We start from the raw sequence: 23,802 nt of genomic DNA, 5'->3' as shown, positions 1-23,802 counted from the left end.
AAAAACCAAACAACAACAAGACCCCCCCTAGCTGTGCCTGCTCTGCTGAGTGCCTTTGCAGCGTCCCAGCTGCCCTTTGCCAGTCTGTGCTGCCAGGTCTCCACAGACACTTCAGTTATGTCCTTCACAGGACGTCTGGCCTTTTAGGCAAATGCTGCACAGGCCATTCCCTGCTCCTGCTGCAGCTCCCAGGCAGACAGAATTAGCCTTGCAAACAGCTGTATGGCAGACAGAGCTAAAATATTAGTGCTTATTTCCAGAGAAGCGGAATGAACCAAACTTAGCTTTCACACATATGAGATTAATTCTGACCTGCAGTGCATGATCCGAAATGAAATCATACAAAAATAAATATTCCAAAACCTAAAGATCATGGCTCATTGCTCCTGTCTGCAAGCTCTTGGGTCTGGTTGTTTGCAGTGCCAGAAAGAGAGAGTCTCCCTGCCATTCACAATTTTTCTCTTTCTTTTTGAATTATTTTTCTGACCAGTGAAGGCTTCAGGCTTGATTCCACTGTCTTTCAGCAGCTTGGCTGTAATTCCAACATCAGCTGGAAGCACATGAAGGGTGTAGCAGGCTCACAGGTTTGGCCACTTGCTGCTGTGTCCCATCTCAACAGACTGTGCTCATGTTCTGTATCCTCTGAAAACTTCAGACAGCACAAACTCCTCTAGAGCTGCCTGCAACTATACCATATCCCTGTCACCCACCTCTGGAAAATATTGGCATATGGGATCAAGCTGATGTAATTTAGCTGATCTTAAAATATTCAATAGCCAGAGATTACTGAAGTAACCACTGCTGTACTCCTGATTACAGAAAATCCCTACAGGCTTTGTCCCCTTTCGTCACCTCTTGTCAAACTGCAGAGCAGGCAACACTCAACTCTATTAATAGGTCTTTTGAATATGATTAATTGGGTTTTTAAGTGAGTCAGCTTCTTCCAGAATTTCTCACTTGCAGCTGTGCATATGTGGTGCTTTGTTTTCATGGTATCATCTGAAACTCTTTCCTCATTTAATACACTCTTGGTATTTTTTGGGTAAGGTTTTTAGTAGGAGCCTGATTCATTCCTTGTTTTTATTTACTGCTTCTGTGTGCAGCCATATCACCAATTGCTTTCTGTGCTATGTGTGCACATGGCTGTGGAGCACTACAGATCCCTCCCTGACCTGCTGCTTCTCCAGTGATACACTTATTCTGGAGGGCTCTTGAGCCAGTTCTGCAGATGGACCAGCCTTGCTGTCTGTTTGGGTAGTTTTGCTTGTTTTATTTTTAATACTGTCCTGAGGTGAAATATTTTTTCATGGTTTGTCAAACAAGATTATGGATTTGACTGTAAAACTATGACTCATCTCAGCCTTCATTTTTCTTATTAAGAATGATCCTGGAGGAAAGTGCAAATGAAAATGTCAGATCTGTCATAAATAATGTAAAAATGACAGCCAGGAGGAGACCTCTCACGGACCCTCTCTCTGTCCCCAGTCACAGAAAAGAAATCCCTTTTGGTGGGCTAGGGCTGGGGTTTGTGCAATTTTATCATTCTTTTACCTTCACTGCATATAAGTGTTCACATCATCCCGGTATCTAGTCCAAATATCTAATTTTTGCCTTTTAATTTGGAGCACCATATATCGTCATTCTTCATTGTTTAGTCTGGGATTAAGCATTTGAGCTTATAGCTCCTATTCTTTGTTGATTCTGTGAATGTGTTTCATCTCCCTGATATTTTATTCCCAGAAGCAGTTTTATATCCAGAGTGCAATTAAACTGGTAACTCTTTGCTCTGTATTTTGTCATGAAGCCAATTTTAAAGATTTAATGTCTCAAAAGAGAAAATTTATGGTGGACCAAGAGGAAAAAATTAAATCCTTGACTGTTCTTCAGCACAGGATACATAAAGCTGTTGATAAAGTGTGGTCTGTTGCAGCTGATAGTGTGAGGGCACAGAAATATGTTACCAGTTGCAAACACCAGATTTCAAGGTCGTGCTCAACTACTGGCTAGAGATAGGGGTGAGGTAACAACGTATTGACACATAGTGACTGCAAGTGCTGGGAACCTTGAATTTAATGTCAGTGCCTGTTGCAACACACAGTGGGAAACTAATGAAAACAAACATTATTCTTCTTTTTTTTTTTTTTTTTTTTTTTTAAGGAGGAGAATCTTACTGGGGAAAACCTTTCAAAGATGAATTCAAGCCCAATTTGTCCCACACGGGACGTGGTGTTCTTAGTATGGCAAATTCAGGACCCAACACAAACAAATCACAGTTGTAAGTAGTCATTTGCTTTTTTCTGCTTTATTGGTTGCCTCTGGACATTTTGTCTCACTCTATTAAGAAGAAAAATGACATTTTATGAGCTACTCTAAATGTAAAGTTCAGTTAAGGGAAATATTCTGTTGAGAGGTGCATATTGCAATCAGGGCTAGAGCTGCTCTTAGCCAATCTAAGAGCAAAGTGAAGCATGGCAAGAAGACCTGTAGGTTTAATGTGTCAGCAATAACTTGTCTTTTTTTGTTGCAATGATTTGAAATTTTTGTTTGTTTTTGTTGGTGTCCCTCCCCAGTATTTCCCCTATAATTATCATCATTCATCACACCTCTTCATTGTGTTTAAATTTATCTCCATATTGAGCTTTTTGAAGGAATTGGATGAAACATAAACTCTATGGGAATATAACTTCTTTTTAGTCACCTGATTTTAAATAAATGCTCTGTTGAAATGTGTAGACCCAGACATGGCAGAGTGCACAATCTGGGATTGAGAATAACTTGGTTTCCCATGTACAAAAGCAGAATGAAGACTAAAATGAGGGAAAACTTAAAGATACTGAAGTTGTGATGGCCTTGTTCATGTGTAACATTAATATGGGTATTTGCCTGCAGTCCTTTAAAAATATTCTGTGTTACTTTGAGCCAACTATTTATTGGTTGCTCTGTAAGTAGTGCAGTATAAAAAATTGTCCTTTTATTGGGAGCCCCAGGAAAGAGTAGAAGAGAGTGTGTGTGTGTGTGACTTGGCACTGAGGAGGGAGGGAGGGAGTGGGTCTTGGTGTTTGTGATGCTGAGTGTTAGGATGGCTTGTAAACTCTGCAGCAGTGTGGTTTGCTTTAATGAAACACAAGGGCTTGTCTCAGGGCCTCACATTCTTAGGCTTACTTGGATTCTTAAGCCTAAGCACGTGTGGGGCAGTTTGCTAGATCAAGTTGCTGTACAACTTATTTTGGATTTGAATGTTACTGCCAGCTCTCATGTGCTAAATTAGGGGAGAGTAGAGGCTTCTTTCCTCTATTTTTTTCTTTATAAAAGGAGATTCTAGTTACAGAGACCCTAAGTGATGTGGTATTTTGAGTCACATCATCTGCTGCTGTAAATGGGATTGTGTGTTCTCCTAAAATTTGCAAATGAAATATGAAATTCCTTTATATGAGTCCAGCTGCCCATATTTATAGAAGTTCCTAGGCAGCACTTAGACACATCTCCTCTAGCCTTGGGAACTCTGTGAATAGCTCTCCCCACTGGTGACAGGCACTACAGGGCAGAGAGAGCTGGGTCTCCCCTGCAAGGTGATGCTTAAATAATGCTCAGGACTTCTCTGGGACCATCCTGAGTTATGTTAATTCTGTTGTCTCTAATTTATTTTGACTGTAGTAACAGATGAGAAGCTTTCCCTGTATATTTGCTGTTTCTCAGGGGATTTTTATTACAATGCTACATAACTGACCATGTGATGATTTTAAGTATTGGATAGCCAGGAATAAAGTGGTATCCCATGTAGGAGTTTGCATTCTGCACAGCATGCCAATGCTTTCCTAGGGCAAGCTATGTCTTAATAGACTGTCTGGAACATTACAGCTGCTCCTATTTCCAATCATATAACTTCCTGAGGCAGTTGCTTATATGGAAAAGTGCTTTTGGAATGCTTATGTATTTTTAGCTGTCTCCTATGTAGTGTAACAGATGGAGACAGGGAGGAGAGCCAGCACTGCATGTCCAGCCAAGACAGGCCATCGTGGTCTGCAGACCACACTGTGGAAACCTTTGTCTCATACATTTGTGTCCAGGACTTCCAGAGAAGCATCAAGCTTTAGAGTAAAGCTTTAGTAGTAAAGGTTGTGTTGAATTAGTGTTTTAGTTCCCATGGTTAAGTTTAAAAGTAAAGAATTAAAAGTCCAATTAATTACTTTTGGCACTTTGAAGTATTCTTCTGGGATGTTTGTATCTGGAGCATGAGTGTGCTCTGTCCAGAGGAGAAATGAATCACTAGCAGGCCAGTTTAAGGGAAGAAAAATACAAAAAGTAAATATCCAGAAAATAGAAGTTAATACTGGCAGAGGCTGCTGTGTCATGTAACTTTATTTACTGGATACAAGCTGCCCATCATGCACCAGAAATGTTCTTCCCAAGGAGGATGCATTGCCCTGCATGAGCTTCCCAGGGCCTAGGGCCTACGTGGCCAAGGAGGCAGATGCTCAGATTAATTTTGGACTTGCTGCAAGGCCCTACTCTTGGAGTACTGTTTAAAAATGTTAGTGTGATGAAAAGTGAGAAGCCAAAACTCCAGAAATCCAGGTGGAACCCACAATACTGAGACGTGAAAGGATGTTTGGTCCACAGGCCTTCCAGAGAGGAGCCAGAGAGGGAGAGGGGCTTGGCTTCTCTCCGAAAGCTTTTGCAGACACTTTGGGTTTTTAAGCATTACTGGCTGTTGTTGAGGGTCAGTGGGACAATGTGGTAACTGTTACATCTTTATTCCTTCTAGCTTCATCACATTCCGCTCTTGTGCATATCTGGACAAGAAGCACACAGTTTTTGGAAGGTAAGTGAAGGATATTTTGGGCAGCAGCATAGCAGACATTCTCCCTTGTGTGTCTGAAGCCTAAAGAGAAGAATGCAGTGACTCTTGTAATTGAACTGGAGCAAAATCCCAGCTCATGATCCAGTTCTGCTGGTCATGAGCAGGTGGGCAACATTGCACCAATGCCAGTCAGCAGACCCTGCCTTTTTTTCCCTCCTTTCATCAGTGTAAGCTGCCTCGCTTCCCTTCTGTGGGTGGCCCTCCAGGAGTCATGAGCAAAGTAATCAGAGTCATGTAATGAACCATGTTAATATTTGTGCATGTTAATTGCTGGGACACAAGAGATTAGCTCTTCAATACTGCTTTCATCCTCTTATGAGCCATCAACTGAAAAATTAGTCATGACAGGACTGTTCTTCATCTTGGCATAGAGCTTCTGCATGGATGGGGTCTTTTGGCCCTTGTTATTATTTTTATTTTATTATTATTTTCTTTTATTCCTGACAATTATCACTGGTATAAAATCTGTATATTTATGCACACATATATAAAGATACTGCCAATGCCCAGACAGGGAGAGAACTTCATTCCTTATAAAGAAGTCTCTTCTGAAAGTCTTATCCAGTGAAGTTTTCACATGATAAAGATTAAGGTATTTGTTGAAGAAGATACAAAATCTTTGTTATGGCTTGCTCTTTGCTTCCTCTGCTGCAGGTACTTGGTATTTACCAAGTCAAGCAGAGCTGTTCTCAGGTTCTCAGACATCCCTCATGCATGGCAGGAGTGGGAATGTTACTAGCCTGCTGCGCTGGGAGTTCCTGAGAATCTTACAATCTTTTTTTACTTGTAGATTTGGGGTTTTAATCCTTTCATGGTTCTATTCATTTGGAAGTCAGCAATGGAAAACAGAACCATGTGCTGTTTACTTTGATTGAATGTCATGCAATTGTGCTGTACAGTGTAAGTGATATATTTAATCCATCTTCCCTGCCTGCGACTTTTTGAGGCAGAAACTGCTTTGTTTTAATGGCTCTTTATTTTAGTGCTGTTCATTCCAATACTGATTCTTCAATAATTACACTGTTGGAAATGTATTTCTTTTTTCTTTCTCAGGTTTGTCCTAGAAAAATTCAAAGTTCCCTTGTCCTTTCCTGAATAAATAAATAGATAAATAAAGCAAATTCTAACACTAAAAGCTGAGAGTCAGTAATTCTTGGAGGAGTTACCGTATCCAGATCTTAGGACTACTTCACTTCAGCAACAATTTGAGTCCACCTTGCAAAAACCCCTTCAAATCCCCTACAGTAATGCTGTTAACCTGAGCTGGCCACCTCATCAAGTAATGGCTGTGTTAGGACACCTCAGCTGAAAATGTGCCTGGTTTTCAGTTCTGGGTGCAGCCTGGTGTCAGTGAGCATCCTGTGTAGTCCTCCAGTGTCTTTGCTGTGTTTCCTCAGTGTCCTCCAGTTTTACCAGAATTACCAGGAAAGGATTTGGGAGTGTGCTCCCCAAAGCCTTCGCACTGTGCTGAATATCTCAAGTACTTTGTGAGCAAAATAGCTCAGATGGTGTTTCACATTGTATGTTGCCCTTTAGAGAGGAATTACTTAATCCAGGTAAATCTGCTTAAGCATATATAGCAGAGAATTTTGCAGTTTTAGCAAAGACTGTCTTAATTTGTGAATTGTCTTTGCTGTAACAGAAATCTGAGCTTAGGTCCCAGAGTGAAGAAGTAGTGCTGCTTATATTTTTAGCTGAAATACAATGGAAAAGGTTTTTAAAAAGTGTTGTTTTGAATCATGCTTCCTGCATGAAAACTGAGGGACATCTTCATATGAACACAGAGAAAGGAAATTTTACCTTGATCTGTCTTGCATGTAAATAAAGATCAATTCAAATAAGGTAAAAATTAAGATGCTGGCATATATGTATCCCAGTCAGTCTGTATTAATCTACAAGCTGAATTGTTGAATAATTGAATTTACCTACAAATTTAATAATAAAAGGTTGATGTGTGTAGCTCTTAAGATCTTGTATTTTGTCATCAAAATCCATAAGCTGTTTTAACCTGCATTGTTTTTAAAAGTCAAAAAAGCCAGAAGATGCCTGTGATTGTACCTCTAGTAAAACTCCAACTTCAGTTTGATATTTTAGATCCTGGGTGATTCCCGCATTTGGTGACTATATCTGAGCTGATTATAGCACAATAATATCTGGGAAGCATATCTGGGAATAATATCTAGGTTTAAGAGCAGAATGAACCCATGATATCAGGATTGTTTGTTTCCCTCAGTGTTTATTTGCATTGTTAACTGGATGCTTACTGGCCTGTTGCGACTTTCATATAGATTTGAGGATTACTTATTTCAGTTAATATAAAAACCTAAATACTCTGAACTGTACTCTCAGCTACTCCTGTGTGACTCTGGTCCATGTTAGTGTCACACAGATATCTTGGAGAGCACAGTTTGACCTGTTTGTAATTTGTATAGAACTTTCCAGCAGGCTTTCCTTACTTAGGAGAGCAAAAAGAGTGAAAGGGCAACCATTCCCTTCTCCTTTCTTTGTTTCTTTTGTCCTTTGTGCAATGCAACATTGAAAAGTGCCTTTTCTGGAACTGCATCTTATTCATATCCCCACTGGTCTGAAACACAGTTTTTATGTAGGAGACCATAAAAGCCCATACCTGGGCAGTGGGACAGTGAAGAGGTGCCATGTGTCTGCTCGGTGCACTAGAATTTTCGTGTCTCAGGAGAAAGGTGTGGCTGGAGGACAGGGAAGGGCTCGTCATGATTGTGCTGCTCACGGTGGCAGTGATGAGGATGCTGGTACTGACAAGAAAAGAGATAATCTGGCATGGCTGGGGAGCCAAAACAGAGAGAGAGAGAGCAGAATGCGTTCCCTTGGAGGTGTACTGCAGGTTGCATGGATTTCCTGCTCCCACAGAGCTGCCTAGATTAAATTAGTAATTACCATTTCTAGTAATTACTATTTCTTCTGACTTAGAGAATGATGTAATTAACATGAAAACCAACTGGTGGTTTTTGTGGCCTTTTAGCTTGCTGGTAAGAGGTTTCATTTAGAAACTGAGATAATATCAACCAATGACATGCCTTTGCTCTGCACAGAGGGGATGAGAAGCATTTGCAGGGGGCTGCTGCCTGGGGAGGGTCCTGCCTGCTGCTGCCCTGGGCTCTGTGCCTGAGTCTCCTTCCTACCTGTGCTCCAAGCTGGGCCTTGGCTGTGCTGTGACCTGCAGGGGCTACAGGAGCACTACAGCCAAAAGAGCAGATAAGCTCAGGTTCCTGTTTGGTGTTCTTGATGAAATTTAGGTGCAAGCATATCCTATCCATGTTGTTGTTATATTTCCTGTTGCAATGGTTCACAGCTCTCGTGGATCAGAGATCTGGTACATTTGCCCTTTTTTAGCAGAAATGGAAACATAATCTCTGTCCCTGAGAGCTGTGTAAGTAGAAAAGAGATTACATATAGATACAGGGAAGTTGTGACAGTGACCCCTTTCAACCTACCTTCCACCACCTTTGGAAAAAGAAAGCCTCAGGAAAAAACGAAATTGCTTCATCGATGTTTATTGGGAGCCTGTTCCAAAGCTAAAGGCACACATAAAAATGTGCATATTTAAAATAGTAGTGGAAAGTGATCAACAGAAGGAGAAAAATGCTTTCAGAATTTTGTGTGAGATTTAGGACAAGCAGAGCATGGTGGGCTTGAAAATGAGGACATGTTGAAGATACGTAATGTGATGTGATGCGATAAAATGAAGGGCAATAAAGGGAGCAGAGAGAAAAGTGTTGTGGTCAGAGTGGCAAAGCTGGAAATTATCTGTGCAGCAGTTCTGTGTGTTTATTAGAGCATCACTTGTGTTTGTCAAGAGCTGAGAAAAGAAAGTAGCAAACTGAGACAGGAGATGAGTATGTCAAGGACAGTTTTCTCTTTGCTGTGAGTCTGTACATATCTGCTTGTGTGCATAACTTTTACTGTCTCTCGAGGTTTCTGCTGCTCATTCTTCAATTCTCTTGTTCCCAGAAATAATGAACAAGGTGGTTTGGGAAACCTCAGGCTTGGTCAGACTGTAGGCATCAGTCAATAGCTGACATGCATTCAGCTTATTCTTTTCTTCCCTTCCCTCCTTGCCAGATGCTTTTGTGGAAGAGAGTTCTTCTCTTGGATGAGTATCACTCTGTACTAAGTATTCCTTAACCTGCTAATTGCTTTCTACTGCAATTCTGTAGAGTGGGGCAATAAAAGTAACTCTTGTCCTCTAAAGTAATTAGCTGCATAAAGCAACTACCAGGCATTATTCAGTTACCCAGGTACTGTTATATAACACATTGTCTGTTTCCACTTGCAACATTCCCTGTATGATTTGAATCAGTGAATCCCAGTTGCTTCTAAGCTGGAAAACTCATGTTCTTGTGGCTCTTCTGCTTTACTACATCTGAAGATTGGAGGAACTGTGTGACAGCAGAAGAGCTGATTCTGTGTAGGGAGACTGACCTAATTTTGCACTGCAGAGTCTGCTCCCCAGACACCGGGATAGGAGCAAAGAGCAAGGTGGGGAAATGAGCCAGGCCTCCCTGTGGAAGCCATGGCTGCGCATGAGCACTGGGCTGTTGGAGCTGCATGAGGGCTGCTGTCATTTCCAAAACAGTTGTATGATCTCTGAAGAGGGACCTGTGCCAAGGCAGGGAAGTCCTTTCGTGCCAGGTTCATCTGTTGAGTCTAGTTTCAATAAGCTTTTTTTACAAGTTGTTTTATTTTCATCACCCTTTATTACCATGTCTTGCCTGCTAGATGAAGCCCTTATCTAGCAGAGAGATGGAGATGTTTTGGCTGCATCCTTGTTGCACATGTTAGTTGCTCACTCAATTGCAGATTGGGTGTATGCATTGAAAACATTTTGTCCTGAGTGTGCGTGTTTGTGCACATATGTGTTGTTCCCTCTGTGTGTGTATATAAATGTGTGTTCTCCTTTTTATAAAAATAACCTTCAGGGCAGAATGTGTTTACAAAAGAGCAATTTTTCTTTCTGTTTTATGTTTGTAGTTTAAAGCTTGTTTAAAAAAAAAGTCCAGACATTGTTCTTGTATCGTCTTCTGACCAGGAAACTCTATTATGTTGGCTCACTGCCATCCCCAGCATTGCAGAAGGCTTAATTCCTATAATTCTTCCAAACAAAAGTATGAGAAATAGATTCACATGTGAATGTCTCTGGGCCTGCAGGGGAGATGCAGTTTTCTTTGGGGCAGCACTAACTGAAGTACAGTGAGACCTTCATTGGCATATTGCAAATGGATGGAGCCTGCCCCGGATAGGATATTTCACTTCATCATGCAAAGGCACTGGCAGTGGTTTTGAAGCAAGGTTGTAGTTTACATAAAGAAGCCTTAACAGGAAGTAAGATTTAAATAACACATCTAAATGTGAAATGCAAAGATGTCCAGTGCTAACTTAGCCAGCTTTCAAGAAAACAGAATTGCACGAGTAAGGGCACATTTTTGTTTTCATTCCTATGCTTACAGGAAAAAAAATACCATAAATGTACCTGCCTTGTCGTTCATGCTTAAATGTAATGCAACATTTATCAAGCTCCTCTAAAAATACAAGCTGTCTCAGGGTTGCTGAGCTAAATATATAGTTGAGATCATAATTTCTCTGTTCAACATCTACTGGAAGCACACAGCAAACTCTCGGTTCCACTGGTTGTTCTGATGTGAATGGTGTCTTGAAAGTGTCACCCTTTTCACTGTAGGGTGTCATCTGAACACCTTTTTAAACCTCTGCCAGTTTAGGACAAAGCATGTATGACACCTTAAAAAAGGAATAGAGCCAGAAGCAGTGGAAAAGGTTAAACTTGTTTATGCCCTTCTCCCTTCCCTGCCATGCTGGCTCCCAACTTGGCAGAAGTCACATTGCACGAGACCAGACAACACAGTGTGAGCAGTCACTGCCTGTGCCACACGTTCAGCACGTGTAAAGACTATAAAGGGATGTGAGTCTGAATTTCTGGAATCTGCATTTTCTTTTACTGAAAATTATGTACAGATTTCCTTGAATATTAGAATAATATTAAGTAGTGGCTCATTCTTTAGAGGATTTTAAAAATGTTTTTTTGTACTGATCTGATGGTCTTTCCTACATATAATTTGTATGGGCTTTTTTCTTGGCCCAAAATATGTGTTGTTGGGCAGGCAAAGAATCCCAAAAACATTCCTGGTGTGTTGGTTTCCTCATTCACTGAGGAGCAGTTACCGTGAGGGATGCCAGTGCATGGGCTTTGACACATTATATCTCATCAAACTGATTTTAGTGCTGCAATGTAACATCATGAGATTTGGCAATAACAATGTGTAATGTTTCAAGGGCCTGTGTATACCTTGTCTCTTAGATCAGAGGAAAGCTTACAAAAGTCTTTACAGTATGGAATATTCAATTTCTTTTGCATCCAGCTCTGACTGCCAGGTTAGTGTGTAGTTCTGTTTTTACTGGATGGGTGGTGTTTGCAATCAGACCTTGTCCTTTGGGATGTTAATTTTTAGTGGTCAGATACCAGCCTCAGCTGGGCCTCACCCTGACAAAGCTCCCAAGTGCTCCCTGAACAAAAGTGACTTGTAGATTATTTCCTGTCCCTCTGGTCAGAGCTCTCTCCTCTGAGCTGGTGGTTTGTATTCAAATTAGTTTTTATTTTTTATCAGTATTACAGCAGCGTCTTTATAAAGACAAAAACATATAATGAGAGCTGACTGTGCTGACAGTGGGTACACAGAGATACTCTGTGCAAAATGTTGGAGAATGCAAGGGAGAGAAAAGGAAGCAATTTTCCATTTGAGAGACGAAGTGAAGAAGAAGAGAATGGCATGCTCTGCAGGCATAACAACTTTGTCTTCTTCCCCCTTAGCCCTTAACAGTCATGTCAAAATAGACTATTTAGGTCATTTACTGATGACCTGTGAATGCCATGTCTATCACAGCCTTTCAAAATGTACAAGTGACAAAATATTACCAATAAAGTTTAATTGGCAGAGCAACTGAAGATCTGGTAGCATCAGTAAAATGCATTAGGGCTAATATTGTGGGAGGTCTAGCTACAGGCTAAGAGATTATTCAGCTAAGATTGCCAGTGCACAGCTGATCTGGCCATTTCAAATTATCAAAAACCTAATTAAATGAAAACATACAAGCAGATAATGAGTGAGCTGTTGGCTAGAAAATCCTCCGATATTAAATCAGAAGTTTCCTTTGGGGCAGTTAAAATACAGTGAATATATCTTGGGCTGGGTGTTAATCACCAGTATTATAAGTCAATCTGATATTGGCCTGGAGAGAGATTTTAAAATTGAGTTTTTGTTATGAACTTTCCAAAGTTCATACAGGGTCCTCAAGCCCTGTGTAGCCTCCCCAAGTCTGCTCCCTCCAGTCACAAATGGCTGAGGCTGTTCTAGCCTGCATCCATGGGTTTTAATTGCACCTAAAAGCCACAGCCTTATTACAGAATATCAGCAGGCCCTTGGGGAATAGAGTTTGGAGCAGCACTGAAACATGAGCAAGCACAGCTGTGCTGGGGCAGGTGTGAGAACACCTTCTCTATCTCAGTTCATTCTCTGTGCTGGGGTCTGTCCTTTTGGTTATGGTTACAGCCTGTCCCAGCCCACGGGGTGGCACTGAGGGAACTGGGGAGTTCTGGAGGAAGTGTATTTCTCCATTGGATCAGCTGAGACCATGGCAGGTGAGAGTCAGAGGCCTCTCCTGGCACTGGTTGGGCAGACTCTGCCATGTTGGGACTGGACAGATGTCTTTGAGAGGGAAATGCCCTGATATGAGTGTATAAAGTATATAAAGGTGATTGTGAATATCACATGTGTTTTGGTCAAGGAATTGCTTATTTCTTTGATATGAATGCAGAATTAAGTGATAAAATGCTCTACGTTTTCCAGCTTGGTATCCTTTTTCCCCACCAGCTTTGTTGAATTTGATTTTCCCCCATTCCATCTGCCCGTCCGTTGCCAGGCTACCTCTGCTGGTTCTGTGGTCCCAGTAACAATCAGACTTCAAAACAGTTACCCCGCTGTGGAAGCTGGGGGATTGCTGGCTCTTGGCTTGCCCTGTCCCATGGGCAGCCCTGGACTCCTCAGTGGCCAATTCCTGCCCCTGCTGCTGATCTCCTGACCCCAAACTCCCCTGGCTCCTGGAGCAGTGTTTTTGAGAATTACAGCTGCTTCTCGTTGTCCCACAGCTGTTAGTATGGGCTGTATTTTTGGTTCCTGGCCATGTGGCTTGGCTCTATTAAAACAGATGTTGTCCAGCTACAGCCTGCTTTGCTAATGGATCTGGATCACTCAGCATCAACAGCCTGTCTTCCTCTTTATTTACTGCTCTTCTAAGAATAGCTGTTTTCAAATTTAATTGTGGATGATGAGGTAGATAAAAGTGTTAAATACCCTGGGACCAAGAGCTGATCCCAGCAGGACCCCTCTGAAAACATACTGACTCAGTGGTTCCTGTTTAAAATTAGATTTTGACACCTGTCAGCCAACTTTTTATTTCATGTGTACTGTATTCACTTCATAGCATTCTGGTTCCTCAATCAAAATATCAGCCGCCTTCCAGAAGTCTGTTCTGTGGACACTGTTAGCCACATCTGTTGTCTCAAAGATAGAAGATTGTTTGACAGACACTGTTTTCCACAAAACCTTGTTGATTGCTGTTACTTATTTCCTTTCTTTCTTAATCATGTCCTGTCTCCGCTATTCCATTATTTTGCTGGAATAAATGACAGGATGACAGGATTATAATTATCTGGGTTTCCCCATTTATCCTTTCTAAATATGCTTTTCTAGAACATTCCCATTGTTCCACACTTTTTTTGAAAATAAACATGCAACAGTCCAGAAAGCCTTCAGCCTTAAACATTTTCAAGCAATTGTTTGGATACGTTGACTTGAAAAGTGAGAAGCCAGGGATCTAAGGCCCTCCTAGGTAAAAACTGCTTTGAGAAGTGTCCTGGCCTTACCCTGTGGCTGTGACTTGATGCTCTGCTGCCTTCCCAGAGCCCTTATGAGCTCACACTCATGTTCTTCTGAAGGAATCCTGTGCTCTCAGTGTTAGTGGCGCTAGTGCAGACAGCTCTGCCACTGCTCTCCTGTGCTGCTGTAGTTACCATTCTCTTCCTGATAACACTCTTAGGTCTCATACACAGTTTGAAAACAAAGAAGAAAAGACTTGTTCATCTGGCTGATTTGCGTGGCTTCCAAGTTTTGGGCTTTGCTTTCCCTCTGAGTGTTGGGCTTCTCCATGTTCTGTTTCAAATTCAAATCCCATATTTGAGGAAAAAATTCTTATCTTCCACACTGAATGACATTATCTTAGGTCTTCCAAAGACAGTTGCTGACTCCTCTCTCCCCAAACATGATGATTTAAAAATATGCTAGAGTAATGGACATAAATGAGATATATTAAAGGTAAGGGTGTAGGAATATTTTGAGTATGTTGTGACAATTGAATAACATGTTTTTCCTCTTCTAGGGTGGTTGGTGGCTTTGAAACTCTGACTGCTATGGAGAATGTGGAAAGTGACCCAAAAACAGACCGTCCCAAGGTATGTGTGAAGCACTGGGTGCAGTGGCCTCACATGGCAGTGCTGGTCACTCTGCTGGCACTTCTTGAAACCAAAATAGAGGGAGATGGCACTACTTAATCAGCAGATGGAATAACTGTTCTTCTCTTCTGCTTCCAGGAAGAAATAAGAATTGAGACAACAACAGTTTTTGTTGATCCCTATGAAGAGGCGGATGCACAGGTGAGGTTGCTTTGTTGGTTGAGGTTTTTTTGAAAGGCCAAAGCTTTTCTGGAGAGAATTTTGCAACTTAATGCCTTTTCTTTGCACATGGGCAGCTCCCTGGTCCATCTGGTTGCCAGCTAAGATTAAGCAGCTGCCATACAACATTGCCTTTTTGCCAGGATCCCCGTCCTCTTTCAGTGGGGAGTTACTCTTGTAACTGAGTCTGGCACAGCTCCCAGTCCATCAGGCTTCTATGGTTTTCTTTCAAATGCCCCCAGTAGCTGTGGGTGGCTGCAGGTGAGAAAAGTTTCACTAAAATTGCTGCAGAGAGCCTGTTTGTAGTGGCCCTTGAGGACTGTCTCCTAAAGCCTGCCCTGTAATCTCAGCAGTGCTGATTGCTGGTTTAGAGTGCTTTAAAGCTTCAAAGAACTGTAGACATTTTCTCCTTATTCTGCACTATCTCTTGCAACAGATTGCACCCTTTGCTCCCCACAGGTTGCTGCTGAAAGAGAGAAGTTCCAGCAGGAAGAAGAAGCAGCCAAAATAAAAGCTGAAGTGGTCCCACCAAAGAAAGAGGTTCAAACTCCTAAAACTTACCGGCAGGGGATTGGAAAATATATCAACATGGCTGCAGCGTGAGTTCCCTGTCCTTCTGATTTTTGCTGAATATTTTAGGTGCCTTTCGTGCTGGATGCTGGCCCTGTCCAGTGCCATTGTTCACATGCTTGTTTTAGGCCAGTAAAGACACCCTCATGTAGTCCTAACAGTCAAGAGTTTACTTCATTTCTGTTGTTTTTCAAGGTCACACATTAACTGAGCTTCTCTTTAAGCCCTTGAACATGACCAAGCTGGTATTTAAAAGCATTTGCTGACTTCAGAACTTTAGATACATTTCCAGAACTCAGAAGTCTTTAAGGAACTGTACTGTGTCACTTCTACACCATCTTTTATCCTCTTCCTTTTCTGAAGCTATTTCTGAAGGCCATGGTCCCACAGATGTTTCTCTTTTAGCAACTTCTGCCCTGCACAAAGTAGCTGCCCCAGGCCCCCGTCGGTTTGCTGCTCTGCTTCCCTGCTCAGCCACACAAATAGCTGTACCAGCACAGCTGAAATGGCTGGAAAGGGGAGCTGGCTCCCAGGCTTGCTGTGGGAGCACAGGGCAGCTGAGTAGCTCCAGGGTACCTGGCTGGTTGGACAGGCTTATCCTAAAGCACCCTCTCCCAGACACCCTTTGTACCCCTGTCAGGATTGGCAGCACTGCTTTTTTTCATAAGGACAGCACAGAATCCTGGCTGAGCAGCAGCTTAGCATGTGTTTTGGAAAAACTAAAATAAATGCCTTCCACTTGATTTTTAGCAGACTTCTCTAAAAGCATTTGCAAAAATGCTGTTGTCTGTCTGCTACATAAAGGCCTGTATTTATGCATACACAGATCTGGGGAGCCATTTAATCAGCTTGTGTGTGCCTCTGTGACTTACAGGCATTTGCATAACTGTGAGAACAGAAATAGGTTAGCTCAGGTAGGTCAGTTTAGTGTGTCAATGAAAATTTTCAGTTGCAGAATATTGTGTGTCCCTTAAAATACTATGTCCAGCTTAAAACTGCTGACACACTGCACTCTTATTAACAGAGGAAATCCAGCAGTTGTGGCTCTATGGAAAGGACCAGGTAGTATAGAATGGACCTTCAGTCACTGCAGCCTGCTCTGGCAGATTTAGGGTTTGGTGTTCTCCCTATCAGCTACTGATATCTGACAATAAAACTACAACATGTGAGCTGGTAGCACAGCATTCCCTGGGGTTGCAAGCTCTGCTCAAGAGAGGCTGATGATAATAACAGCAACTGCAACAGGCTGGGCTCAAGAGACAGGAAAGATCAGAAGAGCTCTGCCAGCTGCTTTATACCTAATTCCCCATAAATCCTTTTGCTGCCACAAGTGCAGGTGAGAAGGTGTGGGGACAACTTGTGGCTCATGTTCTCCTGACCATGCTAAAAAGGTACAGCTGTTAAATCTTCAGCTCTGGCCTGGAGAACTTTCTGAGCTTTGAACACATTCCTGGGTGTGTTCAAAGCCTGATCCAAACCATCCCAATGGACTCATGATCCCTCTTTTTGGGCATGCCAAAGACCCCCAGCCCATGCTGGCATGGAGCTTGCACTCCTGTCTGGTTGTCAAGGGATAGGCTGGCTCCAGTATAGCTGGTGCTGGGAGAGAACAGGCAGAACAGGCATCCAAGCTGCCCTGGTCTCGCTGGCAGTAGAGACTCCCTCAGAGTTGTTTTCATTCTGGCTGCAGGAAGCGCAGTGTGGAGGATGATGGGCCTTCAACCAGCACAGCTGTGAAGAAAGAGAAGAAGAGCACAGGCTTTGGCGACTTCAGCTCCTGGTAGCAGCGTGAGGAGCCCAGCACTGAGGCAGCACAGCGCAAACAGGAGTCTCCCACGTGGTCCCTGAGAGCCCAAAAGACAATCTGTCCTGGGGAGGGAAGGCACCAGCCTGCCCTTCCACTGGCAGAGAAAACTGCTGCTTTGTTGAGGCTGGTTAATGTGGCTTTGTTTTCTAGAGAGCACATTCCCCCACTGCATCTTCCTCGAAGGCTGTTTTGTTGTTGTTTTGCAAAGCAGGGAGCAGGCAGCCCAACTCCCCAGGGATCAGCTGGAGCCTTTCTCTGCTTGGCTGGCAGCAGACCAGGCAGAGCCCAGCCTTGCAGGGCTCTACTGCAGTGAACAACAACGGTGGTGAAAGAGCTCCTTTTACAGGTAATCGTTCCCAGACCAGCCAAGTGTGCCAAGCGAGGGAATGAATTAATGTGCTGGGGAGCTCCTGTGCTGCTGGAGAGCTCTGTGGAAGAGCTCCAGCCTGTCCTGCCCTTACCTTCCAGCTGCCTCCTGCTGGTTCTCAACAAGGACCAATTTTGTCTGGACTGACTGCTGTCATCTGAAGGGCCTTGCTCACTCCAAACGAGCCCTCTCTACACCCGTTAAAGCTTCCAAGAGCAGCCTGGGAAGCTGCAAATCTACATGGGGAGCCCAGGGCAGCTGCATCACTTACTCCTCCCAGTGGCTGCCCTTCTCTGAGCTACTGGACAGCCCGAGGTGCCAGGATGTACCAGTTCACACCTGCCCTCAGGTGCCAGAAACTACAGCCATGAACAACTGAGCAGGAATAGAAGCAACCCTTTTGTTTGTTTTTTTTAACACCCATGCCTAAAGCCTGGTCCTTGCAGGGTAAAACACCCCATAGTCTGCTCCAATGTCAGGCTTCCCATCATTAGGAAAAACCACATTATGTAGCTGACAGGCATCTCAGATATGTCCATTACGTAATCACAAATTATTAGGGATCTTAATAAAGGCCTTATGGGGTAAAGATATATCAGCCTGTGAAGTTTCAATCCCCAACAATCTGTGTGTTACCATAACTTAGACATTGCAGGCTAGATTCTGAATATCACTTTTCAGTTCATCTTAGGTGTTTTCAGATACGAGAAAATGCCCTCCCTACCTCCTGTGTGACTGAGGAGAAAATTTTGTAATCCCCTTTGGAACAATACATTTGTATCAGTGGTTTCATTCTTTAAGAAAAGACTCCATTTATAGGAAATTGCTGTAAAAACTTTTGGAAATATTTTTCATTAAATGCTTTTATTTTGAGTGCTTGACTTAGACTGTTCAGCTGTTATTTCCAAGATCACAGCATTGCAAACTTGATTGTTTTACAAGGAAATGATTCATTCCTGCTTTTTAAGATGCTCATAAGGAATTCTGGGATCTCTGCGGATATGATTACATCTTTGTTAAATTATAGGAAGTTCAAACTAATTTGAAAGAATAATAGGGGGAGTTTGTTTTGCAAACGTCTAAGTTTGAAATAACACATGTTTGATTACTGGAACGGGGGATTTGATGGTACTTTCCTAAAGCCGAGTTTCTTCTGTCTTATTGGAACCTCTTGATGGCTGACCCTTTCATGATAAATTGTTATTGATCCCCTTTACCTAACTCAGCATACTTCAGCACACTTTTGAGTAGTCAAGTTCACAGCATTGTTCTAGCATTGCTAGAGCTGGGATAAGCAATTTCATTAATCCATAAGGATAAAATGCTGGTTTTGTACTCGATTAAAATGGAGATTATTATGAAAGGAAGGAGATTTTGATTACAAGGAAGGCAGCAGAGGTGTAGCATGGGCTCCTATTTTAGCAAGTCCTTGCTGCAGATTGATCCGAGGGGCAGCAGGCTGTAGAGATAAGTGCCCACTTTCCCGTTCTGTTCCAGCTTTTTGGCAGAGCTCACTGCAGTCCCTGAAGGACCACTGCTGTTCACAGTGCAGAGGGACTGCTGCCCTTCCAGGCACTGCCTTTGCACTGCCCCTTTGCTCACCATTTCCCACCACACCATCAGACACAAATGAAAGAACGATTTCCTGGCTTCTAGGAAGGGCTGAGCGTGACCCTTTCAGTTTAGCTCCAAGCAGAGGTGAAGCCTTCCAGCCGTGGTTCACCTCTGGACCTGGATCCAGCTCTCTGGCCTGCTGGTACTCCCAGCTGCAGTCAGTGGCTCCCAGGCTGGGGGACGCTGGCTCTGGCCCATCCCCAGGGTGCTGCTGTGGCCCGAGGGTTTGGCCAGTGCCCAGTGTTGAGTCAACAGCCAGACATTCATGAGAGTTCTATGGGGCCAACATTGTTCCACCACAGCCAGACCCTGCAGTGAAGTTTTGTCCTGCAGAGCCCTACCTCTGATCCCTCCCACACGCCTAATTTTGTGTATTCAAGTAAATTTCTTTTTTATTTCAACTTCCCTTCCAGTCATTGGAATCCACAGGGCCAATGTGACACAAGCTCTTCTCTGAAAGATGGCAGGGGCACAGAGAGCAAGGCAGTGGGCTGTATCCCTAATTTTTCCAAAACTTGGCTCTTTGCAGGGTGACTTGTGGTTTCCACTACCTGAGCCAGGAAAGGGGAGGAAGGAGACTACTGAAACCTTTTTTTTCCCTCTCATCACTTGGTTCTCCAGCAAAAATGGTGTGTTAAGGGAACACCCAGCCAGCTACTGCTATGGCCAGAGGAATCAGCAAGAATTGTGCAGCCTTGCTATAGGAACTCACTCCTGGGAGCCAAAGTGCTGTTTGTAAGCACATTTTTACATTCTTTGACACTTTTCCAGTAAATGTGCTTAGAGAGAAAAAGTAGGATTTTAACCAGGGGCTGAAGAAGCTTTTGTCTGGCCTTGACTGGAATAACACTAGCCCTTCCACATTTTGCACTGCTCCATACCTGAGTTGTTCTGCTGAAAGGCACTGGGTGACCAGTGAATTCATTGTTTCCTGAGATCTGGCACCATAGCCGAGATCAAAACACCCTTGAGAAGGCCGTGGTGTGTGGTGGTGCTGGCAGCCAGGGCCAATTGTTTCCATACACAAAGAGGGGGCTCACGGGGGACTCAGCTCTTCACCTCTGCTTTTTCTGGCATGAATTCAGCCTGGCCCCTCAAGGAGCAAAGTATTGTCTGTGTGGGAAACAGCACAGATTGAACAATTTTTCAAGCCAAGTAGCTGCAACTCTGTTACCGTATTTACCAAGAGAAAAAGCCAAAAATATTATTGTTTGGTTTAATTTTGCCTGTTCCCTGCTGGTTTGAATGGCTGCAGCCCAGGAGTTCAGACTACCAGTTGCTCTGTTTCAGCATTGACATGGTTGATCATGGTGGTTCCCATCTCATGTGGGGTCACATCACAAACTGTGAGAAGTCAAACTGTGTTTAAAGGTCTCCAAGGAAATGCTGCTTTTCCCTCCACCCCGTTTAAGACACAGCTGAGCCCAGCACAGGCTGTGAGTCCCCTCAGCTGTTGGTAGAGTCACAGGCATGCCACACCGTGCAGCTGGCGGATAAACCTGGGTTCTAAGTATCAAATACTTCTGGGATTCCCCTGCCACCGATGGCCAGCAACGTTCGGAAGGAACAGGATGTCGGAAAGCTGGCACAGGAAGCATCTTTTATAAGCAAGAGGAGGGGATTTGCCAAAACACCCCCCGAGTTTCCACAGTGTTTGCTTTGGAGGAGGCAAACAAACCCCCTCAGACGGCACAGGAAGAGACGGCAGCGCCGGGCCCGGCCGGGTTACAGCGCGGCGGCGCGGCCGGGCAGCCCTCACTTCCTCTCTTTCTTTGCGAAGCGCATTTGTTATCGCAGCCTTGCGGAGGATTTAACCAGCCTGTGCTGGGACTGCGGGGAAGGGGCCAGAGCTATGACCCGGGAGGGACATTCCCACAGAAGGGGCACGCAGCTGTTCGGGACAGAGCTGGTGGCGGCGGGACGGTGGCGGGAGAGCTGAGGCCAGCGGACCAGGGGCTGCCCTGACGCCATTTTGCTTCAGTGCCTGAAGCCCTCAGCCCTGAGGCACCGGCCGTGAGGGGCTGCTGCGGAGCAGGGGCCGCGAACGGAGCCTCGGCAGGGCCGGCACTGACTCAGCCTCCAGGGAGCTCAGGCGCTGCAGCCCGGTGACTTCATTCTCTGGAAATAGCAACCGAGGAGGAACCATCTCTGTCACTACCGTAGCCGTACAGACACTCAGCCAATAGTGGCTCCTTGGCTAAAATGTATGTTCCAGAAAAGGCACTTGATTCCCTGCGAGAGCTTCAAGGGAAAATGACTCCTGCAGTTCCCCTGGTTGCAAAGTAAAGCAAAGCCATGGCAGCAGCTGGCTGTCTCAGGTAACAGGGGCCCTCTTATCACCGGTGAGTTGAGTCTTCCTGAGTTTCTGCTGAGGCAGCACAGAGCAACCCCTGATCATCCAAACTATGGCCCTGCCGCAATGGCCAGGGATGTTTGAGTTCCCGTGGAGGCACCCTGGGTCTGTTCAGTCTGGGTTTTTCCAGGGGAACAGTGCAGGGACAGGACTTGTGGCACTGGGGCCAGTGTGAAGGGCTGGTGTGGGCACAAGGCAGGTGTCCCACGGGCACCAGACCCTGCATCCACCTGCCTCATCAGCCATGGCAGCCCTTTGCTAGCCACTGCAGGACAGGCTGGCAGGAGCTGCTGCTGCCAGCATGATGCCTCAATTGTGTGAGAGAAACTCTCCCCAGCCCCACATCCCCAAGCTGGGGCAAGCCCATGGCACAGGGCCAGCACTTGCCCACTCCAGCATTGTTGTGGAGCTTTCAGAGGTTAAAGCATCTCTCCAGGCAGGTTTGGAGAAGGGCTGTAGGACTTCGCTGCATTGTGAGGGGCAGAGAAGGCACGGAGGGCTCCAGAAGAGACTGGGATTGATCTATCTGACCAAGGGAGAAGGAAGCAAAGTGGGGATCAGGGCAGCTTCCTAGGCCCCTCTACCATTACTGACGTCACAAAGAGGCCAAATTTTCCCTTTTATACAGAAAAAAGGGCTCATCAGCAATCACAGCAGGCTGGGTTTGACAACTCATAATGGCTTTTAAAAAATAGCCACAGCCTGTTATAAACGCTGGTCAAGGTCTCCTGTGCCCTTCCCCCTGGAAAGCCTTCCCAGCTCTCACTTTTCTGATATTAGATACTTTCTCTAATCTTTGGCCTTCATTTATTAATGGCTAATTATATCTATTTGCTATAGTGCCAACATTGTCCTCTAGCTTGAATAGCTTTTTTGCCTCCCTAATGTTTGCTTCCCAGCACTATTTATAGGCAGCAATTGTATCCCCCTGCAGCCACTGTTGTGTTTGGCTGCACGGGCTCTGGCCTCTTCAAGCAGCACTCCTGCCTCCCTCAGTGTCCCGTTCTCAAGTGGATGGGGTCAGACAGGCCCCCAGCCAGTGCCTGGCTCTGGGAGAAAGCAGTTTGGTATCAGCACTGGCTACGATGCTTTTGGGAAGGAACCTGGGGGCAGAGCCATGTGTCCCTGGGGAGTCCTGTGGGGTTATTTTTTAGGCCAAGGCAGGAATTACTTCAGGCTCCTGTTTGCCTTCCCTGTCCCTCCTTCCACATTTCTGTGGGAGGAGAGGAGCGCCCAGAAGCATGGCCCACCAAGGCGGCAGGAGAAAGCGTGTGATTCCTTGCTGCACTTTCATCCCGGGATGAAAGGGATGATGGAAAACATTTGTTTTTGTGATAAAAGCAATTGACCCGGGAGGAATCCGCCTCCCCATGGTGGCCTGCAGCAAATCACGGAGATAAGGCACAACAGGCAGCAAGCGCCAAGTGCTTCCAAGCCTCGGAGCAGCTGCCGAGCAAATCCCTCCCTGTGTGGAAGGAAACCCGCGCTGGGCTTCCACAGCTGCTCCCAAGCCCAGACAGCATGGCCAGGGATAGTTTGAGTGGATTTTGTTGGGAGCAGGAAGGTCTGCAGAGAAGGACACTGTTTTGTTTGTTTTTCTTAATGAATGGCCACAGTTTTTTATTGGAGACATCTTCACCACAGATCTCAGCCGAGCTTTTAATGGATGGGTTCCTCGCCAGCGGCCATTGCAAATTGATTGCAGCAGAAATGGCAAGTGAAGACAAATATAGTGCAGGCTGCCTGCAGGGAGAGTGCGCCGAGGAAACTTCAGATGCTATTTTTGGTGTTTTGTCTCCACTGCTTACAGTGTTTCTAATCTTTGGTTTTCCTTAAAAAAATTGTTTGGGGTTAGGACCTTTTTTTTTTTTTTTTTTTTTTTTTTTTTTTTTTTTTAATTTGAGAGGTTAAAAAAAGTTCTGTTCTCTGGAGAAAGTGTTGGGTGCCATGTCCATGCCCAGCTCTGTAGAGCTGCTGCATGCCATGGCCCAGGTTGGTCTGGCAGGAGGGTGAAGTGGTGCTGCTGCTGCTGCCTCCATCTCCTCTGCTGGGACCAGAACCAGGCCTGTCTCACTCCCAGGCACTGTGCAGGGGCTGACATGGAGCCAGTCCCTGATTTCACCCCAATCCATGGGAACCTTGTGGGGGACAGGAAAGTACAGCACTCCGGCTCATAAAGAAAGGAAATTCTCCCATGCTGCTGAGCCGTGGCTGCACCACAGGGGCCGGCAGCAGCAGCCCCAGCAGTGATCTGCACTGCTCAGGACCAACGCACTGAGTTGCCCTTGGTCCCAGCCAGCTCCAGGAGCTGCAGCAGCTCCTGGAACACAGGGAGACCCAGGAGGGTGCTGCCGGTGAAGCGCTTGACCTAGAGCGTGTCAGCTCAGGCCTGCAAAATCATAAATCCAGGTGTGACCAAGAGTGTGTGTGCTGGAGTCCAACTGCAGGGAGACTG

At 44.7% G+C, this 23,802-nt stretch overlaps 1 protein-coding gene across 1 annotated transcript in view; it reads left to right on the top strand.

Moving 5' to 3' along the window:
* PPIL2 (peptidylprolyl isomerase like 2) overlaps positions 1 to 18,258 on the top strand; it is a 68,205-nt gene extending 49,947 nt beyond the window's left edge. The window contains exons 15-20 of the mRNA XM_038151990.1: positions 2,158 to 2,275; positions 4,766 to 4,822; positions 14,345 to 14,417; positions 14,556 to 14,618; positions 15,096 to 15,235; positions 16,897 to 18,258. Coding sequence (XP_038007918.1) covers positions 2,158 to 2,275; positions 4,766 to 4,822; positions 14,345 to 14,417; positions 14,556 to 14,618; positions 15,096 to 15,235; positions 16,897 to 16,990 — 545 coding nt within the window. The 3' untranslated portion in view covers positions 16,991 to 18,258. The remainder of the gene's footprint in view (positions 1 to 2,157; positions 2,276 to 4,765; positions 4,823 to 14,344; positions 14,418 to 14,555; positions 14,619 to 15,095; positions 15,236 to 16,896) is intronic.
* Positions 18,259 to 23,802: the final 5,544 nt, after the last annotated feature.

The sequence above is a fragment of the Motacilla alba genome, chromosome 15, assembly GCF_015832195.1.
Source record: "Motacilla alba alba isolate MOTALB_02 chromosome 15, Motacilla_alba_V1.0_pri, whole genome shotgun sequence".
NCBI classification, from domain to species: Eukaryota; Metazoa; Chordata; class Aves; order Passeriformes; family Motacillidae; genus Motacilla; species Motacilla alba.
The sequence above is the reverse complement of the archived record's forward strand: the minus strand, read 5'-3'. Positions and strand labels throughout refer to the sequence as shown.